The sequence below is a fragment of the Lipophrys pholis genome (assembly GCF_963383615.2).
Source record: "Lipophrys pholis genome assembly, chromosome: 16".
Lineage (NCBI taxonomy): Eukaryota > Metazoa > Chordata > Actinopteri > Blenniiformes > Blenniidae > Lipophrys > Lipophrys pholis.
This window is the reverse complement of record NC_137634.1, coordinates 1,555,260-1,565,089: the sequence shown is the minus strand read 5'-3', so window position 1 is coordinate 1,565,089 and position 9,830 is coordinate 1,555,260. Positions and strand designations below refer to the sequence as shown.

The 9,830-nt window shown below is 46.3% G+C and overlaps 1 protein-coding gene across 5 annotated transcripts; it reads left to right on the top strand.

Moving 5' to 3' along the window:
• Positions 1–710: 710 nt before the first annotated feature.
• Positions 711–8,905, top strand: LOC308121747 (pannexin-3-like). Of its 5 annotated transcripts, none has more exons than XR_013936114.1 (7): positions 744–814; positions 2,200–2,392; positions 5,213–5,355; positions 6,012–6,226; positions 6,686–7,431; positions 7,559–7,642; positions 8,277–8,903. XR_013936114.1 is itself a non-coding variant. In XM_080483190.1 (7 exons), the coding sequence occupies exons 2-6, from the start codon at positions 2,209–2,211 to the stop codon at positions 8,074–8,076; spliced, it is 1,380 nt and encodes a 459-aa protein (XP_080339316.1). In that variant the 5' UTR covers positions 745–814; positions 2,200–2,208; the 3' UTR covers positions 8,077–8,091; positions 8,277–8,903. The 5 variants fall into 5 exon arrangements, 4 of the variants coding, with proteins under 4 accessions (XP_080339317.1, XP_080339316.1, XP_080339315.1 ...); XM_080483190.1 differs by lacking the exon at positions 7,559–7,642 and adding an exon at positions 7,985–8,091 and having other exon boundaries at positions 745–814; XM_080483191.1 differs by lacking the exon at positions 7,559–7,642 and having other exon boundaries at positions 711–814; positions 8,277–8,904.
• The last annotated feature ends 925 nt before the right edge of the window (positions 8,906–9,830 follow it).

The following is a 9,830-nucleotide window of genomic DNA, read 5'->3' as shown; positions in this document are numbered from 1 at the left end:
TTTCTTTTTTTAATGTTTTATTTATTCATTGTTTTTCCATCCAAATTCTTAAAAGTAATTTCTTGCAGGTTTAAAGACCGTATTTGTTCAACTTTCACCAACAGGAAGTTGAAAACACATGACTGACGTCATTTTAAACGTGTTTGTGTTTTAATGAGCTTCAATCTATCGTGGAACAGCCTCACCAGTAATAACTACTTTCTACCACCAGAGGGCGGCAGCAGCTTTTATCCAGGACAAACTGGACGGTTCAGCGCCTCACTGCTGCCACCTTATGCATGAAGGAGGTAATACATGTTTACATTGAAACAACCTGATGTCTCTTCTGGTCCAACTCTGTTCTTTCAGCTCGAGGAGCAGCTGTGACCTCATCAGACCCACGATTCAAACTGTAACTGTGGAGGATTCAGTGTGTCGTCCTCACACACTCCTCATGTGTAGTTCATCTCTGCAAACAGCAATACAGCTCTCTCTCACACACACACACACACACACACACACACACACACACACACACACACACACACACACACACACACACACACACACACACACACACACACACACACACACACACACACACACACACACACACACTGTTGGAGGTCTGCTGGTTCTAGCCTGTAATTAGAGCCAGACCAGCCGGTCCTGGTCCAGCCCAGATCCACAGACGCCGCCCCTCCTGTAGCCTCCAGCCCTCCCAGGATACATAAGCAGGTTCCAGCTCGGTGCAGGTCTGCAGGTCTTCAGATCTTCAGAGGAACCGTCGGGTCTGGACACAGAGTTCCATCAGGACCAGCAGGTGAAGACTCAGGTGAGACGACTGGTTCACTGATATGATGAAGAATTTAGTGATGATGAATTCCTCTTCATTCCTTTATACACAGGATGTGTGTTTTTCTGTTATAGTGTATCTGTAGTGTTTCTATAGTGTATCTGTAGTGTGACTGTAGTGTTTCTATAGTGTATCTGTAGTGTACCTGTAGTGTTTCTATAGTGTATCTGTAGTGTATCCATAGTGTGACTGTAATGTGACTGTAGTGTATCCATAGTGTGACTGTAATGTGACTGTAGTGTATCCATAGTGTGACTGTAGTGTAACTGTAGTGTACCTGTAGTGTGACTGTAGTGTGACTGTTGTGTGACTGTAGTGTATCCATAGTGTAACTGTAGTGTATCCATAGTGTGACTGTAATGTGACTGTAGTGTATCCATAGTGTGACTGTAGTGTAACTGTAGTGTACCTGTAGTGTGACTGTAGTGTGACTGTTGTGCGACTGTAGTGTAACTGTAGTGTATCCATAGTGTAACTGTAGTGTATCCATAGTTTGACTGTAGTGTGACTGTTGTGCGACTGTAGTGTAACTGTAGTGTAACTGTAGTGTGACTGTAGTGTAACTGTAGTGTATCCATAGTGTGACTGTAGTGTGACTGTAGTGTATCCATAGTGTGACTGTAGTGTGACTGTAGTGTAACTGTAGTGTATCCATAGTGTGACTGTAGTGTGACTGTAGTGTAACTGTAGTGTATCCATAGTGTGACTGTAGTGTGACTGTAGTGTATCCATAGTGTGACTGTAGTGTAACTGTAGTGTGACTGTAGTGTAACTGTAGTGTATCCATAGTGTGACTGTAGTGTAACTGTAGTGTAACTGTAGTGTGACTGTAGTGTAACTGTAGTGTATCCATAGTGTGACTGTAGTGTGACTGTAGTGTGACTGTAGTGTGACTGTAGTGTATCCATAGTGTGACTGTAGTGTAACTGTAGTGTAACTGTAGTGTATCCATAGTGTGACTGTAGTGTGACTGTAGTGTGACTGTAGTGTAACTGTAGTGTATCCATAGTGTAACTGTAGTGTGACTGTAGTGTATCCATAGTGTGACTGTAGTGTAACTGTAGTGTGACTGTAGTGTAACTGTAGTGTATCCATAGTGTGACTGTAGTGTGACTGTAGTGTGACTGTAGTGTGACTGTAGTGTAACTGTAGTGTATCCATAGTGTGACTGTAGTGTGACTGTAGTGTGACTGTAGTGTAACTGTAGTGTGACTGTAGTGTGACTGTAGTGTAACTGTAGTGTATCCATAGTGTAACTAGTGTGACTGTAGTGTAACTGTAGTGTGACTGTAGTGTAACTGTAGTGTCTACGTATCTTTATTTTCCTTTATGATTATGTCACATGAATGTTTGTGGTCCTGCAGGAGCAGAACATGTCGATCGCCCAGGCGGCCGCCAAGGCCATGTTGGCCGACGCCCTGCTGCCGGACGGCGCGGCGCCGCAGCGAATCAGCCACCTGGAGCTGGAGCTTCCTCTGGACAAGGTCATCAAGTTCGTGTCGGTGGGTCTGCCACTGCTGCTGGTGTGCATGGCCTTCGCCCGGGAGATCTCCCTGGGTGAGTCGCTCTCTCTCTCTCTCTCTCTCTCTCTCTCTCTCTCTCTCTCTCTCTCTCTCTCTCTCTCTCTCTCGCCCACTCCTCCTCAGCCATGCTAGGAAACAGGTTTTGTATTCCATTTGCTTTTGCCCTTAATTATATCCTACATTCATGAGCGCTGCTTTTGTCGCTCCATGTTTGAGCTTCGTGGTCGTTTCTCTCCGGTCGTCCTTGAACTGCTCGTTATTTCCTCCCCCTGCTGCCTCCAGTTGAACGGCGACGACGTGGCCCATCATCCATATTCATTAACAAGCTGCTTTATTCCTGAGGACCGAGACCCGAGCTCCCGACGCGTCACCAACTAGCTGCCATGTTTTCATCCACAAACCAGAACATTTTCTGAAAGTTTGGTAGAAGGAAGGTTTATAATCCGAACGATGGCAACGAGAAGTCGTCACACTGAGAGATTAAAGACGTCCCAGTCTGCTGGGAGAAGGACTTTATCAGAACCTTCTCAGATCAGCTGTGGTGATGATTTATGATAAATGAGTGAACCAGATGAAGCAGGAGCTTTACTCTCCTTCCAGCAGGTTGTTGACCGTTTTGTTCTTTGTTCTGGAGGAGAACCTGATCTGTACCAAGACGTCTGTGGACCGAATGAGAGCAACATAATCTGCTCACGTCACGTTTTATCCTACAGACAAACACAAGAGACCAATAAATAAAACAACAACAACTGGGCCATCATACTGGGACTGTGAGTCACAAACTTTATTAGATTTAATTACAAAGTTTATCAAATGTAGTTATAAACTATCAAAGTCAGTCTGAGTCTTTATCAAATAGAAAATGTGAAGAAAACCATTTACGAACACTTTGTACTTCAGCTTTCTGCTGAATAAAAGTTAAAGTGCTTCAAGGCAGCTCCGCTTCTAGAAACACAATAAAAAGTGGTTTCTATTGAAGTGGTGCTGATTCCAGCCCGGAGGTCTGGAGCTCGTCACCATCTGAGGGAAACGTGGAGGAAAAACCCGACGAGCCCAAAGCAGCATCGGGAAACCAGGAGAGACGAGAGAGCAGGTCCTCCCGCCTCTGGGAACGTGTCCTGTTGACCAGGGTTTTGGGAACATGGTGTTTTGGGAATGTGTCCTGTTGACCAGGGTTTTGGGAACATGGTGTTTTGGGAACGTGTTCTGTTGACCAGGGTTTTGGGAACATGGTGTTTTGGGAACGTGTCCTGTTGACCAGGGTTTTGGGAACATGGTGTTTTGGGAACGTGTCCTGTTGACCAGGGTTTTGGGAACATGGTGTTTTGGGAATGTGTCCTGTTGACCAGGGTTTTGAGAACATGGTGTTTTGGGAACGTGTCCTGTTGACCAGGGTTTTGGGAACATGGTGTTTTGGGAACGTGTCCTGTTGACCAGGGTTTTGGGAACATGGTGTTTTGGGAACGTGTCCTGTTGACCAGGGTTTTGGGAACATGGTGTTTTGGGAACGTGTCCTGTTGACCAGGGTTTTGGGAACATGGTGTTTTGGGAACATAAACCATAAACCCTCGTCTGTTGAATTTAGGTACTAGCAATCAGCTGCTAATGCTAATGGCTAGCAATAAATGTGACTAATATAAACGTTGTGATTTATAAATGAGCCTGACTCTCATTCTAGATCTCTGTGGGGTGTTGCTCTGCACTGTGGATGTCTGAAGCCTCCAACTGCATTTTTAATTCTTATTATTTAATTCTTATAATTATTTTTAGCCGCTAGCCGTGAGCAGCGTATGAACTTTGACCCTCATCATCATGATTAACGGTTCCTGTTGCCAATCAACATCCGTACCAGTCAACATCTTACAGGTACTCCACAACAGGAAGTTACAGTATGAGAAAGTATCACGAGCTCTGTATTTCATTTTCTTTTCCTAATACGTCTTAAAAATGGATCTCACCCTAAACCTCCTTTAAATATGTCAGGGTTTTCCATTTTCCATTGAAGTTGTGTTTTCAGGAGCGACTGGAGCTGCTTGTGTGTTTCACATTGTACTGCTCCTTCTTTTCCTCCTAAAATACATGAAAGAGAACATGAAGTTTTAACTACAGACTGAAAGTACTCCATTACAACCCCGCTGACCACCAGGGTATTCTGGGCGTCGCCGCCAGTGATGTTAACGTTGAGATGTGGCTGATTAATTACACACACACACACACACACACACACACACACACACACACACACACACACACACACACACACACACACACACACACACACACACACACACACACACACACACACACACACACACACACACACACACACACAGAGTAAATTAGTGGCGGGGTGTTCCTGCTTCCAGATGTGGAGCCCAGCCCGGTGGAAAGTAGAGGGTTTGTGTTGCCAGGCTGTGAATTAGGTGGAGCTGCAGGGTGGAGCGTCCTGGGAAATGACAGGCGGGTGCAGAGCGAGGTCTCCGGTGGTCAGAACAAGGTGAACTAACTACAAGGTGGAGGAGCTCACATCTGGACTGCAGCCGCCCACAGAGCTTAAATGCCAGGTTGATTTCTCCGGTGAAATCTGAAGAGCTGAAGTGCTGCAGAGGCTCCGCCGGCCTCGTCTCCGCCTGGACCTGGTGGGACGTGTCCTGTCCCTCCGATACTCTAAGCAGCTCTTCACTGTTTATTTTCGGTTGAACATTTCCATCCTTATCGAGATCAAAACTACCTAAATACTGTTTAAAGCAAAGATGCTGCCGGGCAACATTCAGAAAATAGTTCCAGCTTCTGGGAGAGATTACAGTGAAACGTCGATCCAACGCTTCGTTTCTTTTCTTTTCTTTTCCTGCAGGGCCGCAGATCAGCTGTTTCCCTCCCAGCAACTTCACCATCAAGCAGGCCGACTACGTGGACACGTACTGCTGGGACTCGCTCATGCACCACGAGTTCGACGGCGACGGGAACTTCGAGGAGCGCTCGCTCTGGGTGCACAAAGTGAGTGGACAGGTTCCGACCCGGATTTGTGTTTATACGACGGCGGCGCTCGCAGCCGCTGCAAACGTCACTGTTTATCACCGAAGGGGGAACTTTTCGTTCACGGTCATGACGGAGCGCTCTTACTGCTCGTGTACCTCCACCGTGGTAAATAGTTCTTCTGCTCATGTGCGACTCCGTGGTCTCATGACTCCCAGTCCGTGTTCTAATTTTATCGACTATATTGGTAGTTTTATAGTTGAATTTCTCCTCTAATCACATCGAATTGATCATCTGTCCATACGAATGTCGGGTTCTGTTATCGTTTATACCGTGTAACGACTGCGCCCTCCAGTGGCCCGGCAGACTAACTACACCGTTGTAGTGTAAACGCAACAGTCAAAGTGTCGTCACTCGAAACGAGGCCGAGGTCATAAAACTTTTCCTCTCTGAGTTTCCTTTATGAGGAGCTGGAGGCTGATTTCTCTCCTCCCCTGAAACAGTTTGTAAAATGTTCAGAGCCGCTGACATTTAGTCGACTCACAAACAGAAGCACCGTCCTAAATTACAGCTCGTCCGCGAGACAATTATTCCTGACTTTTCTGTTTTATTCTGCCACTTCCCCTTCATTTGCATCTCCTCTCTGTGCTGTGCCTGCTCCCTGATTGGCCGTCCAGATGTTTCCCTACTCCCTCCTGACCATGGCCGTCCTGATGTACCTGCCAGCCCTGATCTGGCGCCAGCTCGTCATGCCCACGCTGGGCTCAGACCTGCTCTTCGTAATTGATGAACTGGACAAGTCGTACAACCGCTCCGTCCGACTGGCCCAGAGCATCCTGGACATGCGCCAGAGCACCAAGAACCCGCTGACGTTCCAAGCCGAGCTGCAGAGGTGAGAAACCTGCTGCTGCGTTTTACGTCTCTCTCAAGAAACAAGCTTCCACATCCATATTGATGTTTTCTGTAATGTGAACTGATGAGTGTTGATTCGCCTCCAGACTAGAATCTGCCGTGTCGAGTGAATCTTTGATGGAGAAATTGGGTCGTTGCAGCTGCAAATAGACATGATCTGCCAGAGAGAGAGAGTTTTGCCTAAAGGTTACTGAAGAGCTGTCAGGTGGAATCTCTAGAGAAAATGTGACTGTGGAGAATGAATTGCAACGCTTCCGTCTCCCTCTGCGACACTCTGGATAAACCCTGGAGCAGAAGTCTCAACCTCCACGGGTTTGAGTGTTGTGGCTGCGGCGGCGAGCAGCAGATTGAGCTTTAGTTTGGGAGGCGCAGAGCAGGAAGCGTTTGCAGCTGGACGAACACAAAACGTGCGGCTGACCTTCTGCTCCTGGTTCCGCAGGGCCAAGAAGAAGCGGTACTTTGAGTACCCCCTACTGGAGAGATACCTGCGGTGCAAGCAGAGCTCCTACTTCCTGGTCAGCATGCTCTTCCTGCGCGGCTTCCTGCTGCTGACCTTCATGACCGCCGCCTGCCTCTACCTGGCGTACTTCCACCTCTCCGCCTTCCTGCAGGACGAGTTCAGCTGCTTCGTGCGGACGGGGATGCTGCGTGAGCAGAGCTGGGTGCCGGAGCTGGTGCAGTGTAAGATGATCGGCCAGTTGGTGTTTCAGGTGATCAGCGTGGCCAACGGCGCCATCTACGTCCTGCTGGCGCCCATCGTCCTCTTCAGCCTGGTGCGGCTCTTCGTTTGGGACACCTCCTTCATCTCCATCTACGACGTCCTGCCGGCCTTGGACCTGATCAACCGCCGGAGGCTGGGCTGCCCGCTGAACGACCTCAACGTGCTGCTCCTCTTCTTGCGCGCCAACGTGGCTCACCTGAAGTCCTACGGCCAGGTGAGGGCTCTGTGCAGCCTGGCGCCGCCCGAGGTGGGCGCCGCGGGCCCGGACCTGAACGCCATGCTGACCCAGGAGGAGGCGGAGGAGCGCGCGGAGGCGGCGATGGAGCTGGCGGAGGAAGTGGAGGAGGCTAAAGAGGAGGGGAAGCTCAACCTGGTGGACATCATGACCATCCTGGGAGCGGCGCAGGGCCGAGTGGTGAACTGCAGCGAGAAGAGGCCGCTGGTGGAGCAGGACTTGAGCCTGGGTACCGTCACACTCGTCTACACACTCAAACGCATTCTGCTAGTGGCTATTTTCATCTACATCATCTGGGATGTGCAGAAAATCATAAAGTGACAGAGTGAAGTGAAGAGCAGGTGCTTTGTGTTCAGGGTGACGGGGAGGAGGTCACACCTGAGAGGAAGTGGAGAGCAGTGACTTCTTTTCTTTCTTCATGAACCCACGCAGAAGCACCTGTACGTCTAAAAGACTCTCTGAACGCTCCTCTACCAGAACCCACACCGGAAAAATGAAAATATGCAGGACCCAGTTGTAGTTGTTGACGTCCGTCTCTAATACGACGTCAAAACCTTTCTGTGGGAAATTCCTCATCACATTTAAATATCATGGATATCGCAGACCAACATTTAAAAGTTGGTTTGTTGACAAACTCCAGAACGTTCCAGAGGCTTCGTGTCACAAGATCCTGATTCTCTCTGGAAAAACCAGCAGCCATCAGTTTCACTACATTCAGACTCTTTGTTTTGAGAAAATCTGGATTTTGTTCTCCTTGAATCAGTCAAACGTTGATATTCTAGCTGGAGCTGCCGTGACGCCATCTTGGATATCCCAGCATCCCTTGTGGCAGGTTTCCCAAGATGGCGTCAGTCAGGAAACATCAACACTTTGATGGATCCAGATTCTGGTTTGTTCATTTTGTGCAACTGCTTGTTAGAAATGAGAGGAAATGGTCTTGTTTTCCTGTATTGGTTTATTCTCTTTCACCTTTCAGAGGACGTACGATATTCTAAGTAGGGATTCCGGTCGAGTAACTCTGAACAGGATTTGTGGTACTTCTGAGCCCTAACTGCCCTCTCTGTTTCTTCACAGAGCCAAACCACCAGGGGTACCATGAGTTGAAGGAGTCTGCACCATTTAGTCGTTATTAGGCCTCGTATGGACTTAATCAATGTGATAAGAACGGGCGAGAGTGTTTAGAACGCCTTCCACACTAGATTCTCATGAGAACTGTACCCACACTGACTGTGGGGTTAAAAAAATAAAAGCCTCTTTTAGAATGACAGGAATTGTTCTGGCTGGGGATGTGGATGGACTGTAGCTGTCACCGACTTTCTCTCTAACTCAACGCGGTCAGACGTGTATTTAAAGACGAAAAGCATGGAGATGGAAACGGCGGCTGTAATTGTGGAGCGCCAACACTAGTTGTTAACGTCACTCGCTTGGTTTCTGGGAACTCACAAAGTACATGAAATGTGACTGATGTTAATCCAGAAAAGGTTCGCAGCAGCTACAAACGCCCGTGTCAGTATTTCTACGTGACTTCAAGCTCATGAATTTAACGAGACAAGTTCACTGAATATTATAATTTATGTCGTCTTTCTTTCCTCCGTCTTCTTTCGCCCTCTCATGTTGTCGTCTCCGTCACAAATATGTTTTGTCCTTCTGTGAAAAATGGAAATCCTCTATTCTGTGTCTTTCTAAATAAAGAAATCCTGTAAAATTTGTCTTGTTTTTGTCATTTTTAGCTTCGTCTTTGTTTCAGACTCGAACCTAAAAATAAAAAAGAAGCCTTTCTTACACAAATGAATTATAGCCTGTCATGGTTGAAGATGTTGACTTTGCGAGTCCTAAAATATCTATGAATGATAGGTTATAGAGCAGAGGGAGTCTGAGGTGAAGTTCTGTTCAGATGGACTCAGTTCATGTCGGCGCGATGAGAAAAAAAACCCCAGAACATAAAACCTGAACTCGACAACACGTCCAAGTTAAATGTTGAGCTGAAGAAGCAGCTTGTGAACAGAAGTGCTGTTTTTAAAGCAAAATGCTGTGGTTGCCAGAACACGACCAGAACACGATCAGAACATGACCAGAACACGACCAGAACACGACCAGAACACGATCAGAACACGACCAGAACACGGCCATGATATCAGAATGCATCATTTTCTTTATTTACAGTAAAGAAATGTTTTGACACAGTTGATTTCTTTGGTTCAAAATGTAAATTATTCCATATTTTCCTGTAAATTAAGATATTGATATTGTCCATATTGAGATGCTGACCATTAACTGTATAAATCATAAATTACTAATTTATTCTGTGAAAAATCCCAGAGATTATTGTTAAAATTACTTGAATTTTCTTTGGAATTCCTTTTTTTCTTTCTCTTCCTTTTTTCACCTTTTTTAGATTATTTTATTTATTTTGTTCCTTTTGTTTCTTTTTCTCTTCATTTCTTCTCTTTTACTCCTTTTTCACCACTTTTATTTCTTTTCTTTTTATCATTTCTTCTTTTTCTTCCTTTTTTATTTCTTCTTTTTGCATTTTTCCTTCATTTTTGGTCTTTGACTTTTAATCCTTTTTTTTATCCTTTATTGATTTTAATTTATTGGATTCTTCCTCCTTTACGCCTTCTTTCCTCT

Excerpts from the sequence above, each read along its gene's own strand:
- LOC308121747 (XM_080483189.1), top strand. The coding sequence starts at position 2,209 with ATGTCGATCGCCCAGGCGGCCGCCAAGGCCATGTTGGCCGACGCCCTG. Across the intron at positions 6,227-6,685 it reads TTCCAAGCCGAGCTGCAGAG|GGCCAAGAAGAAGCGGTACT; the intron begins GTGAGAAACCTG and ends CTGGTTCCGCAG. Across the intron at positions 7,432-7,984 it reads GGAGCAGGACTTGAGCCTGG|CTGGAGCTGCCGTGACGCCA; the intron begins GTACCGTCACAC and ends TTGATATTCTAG.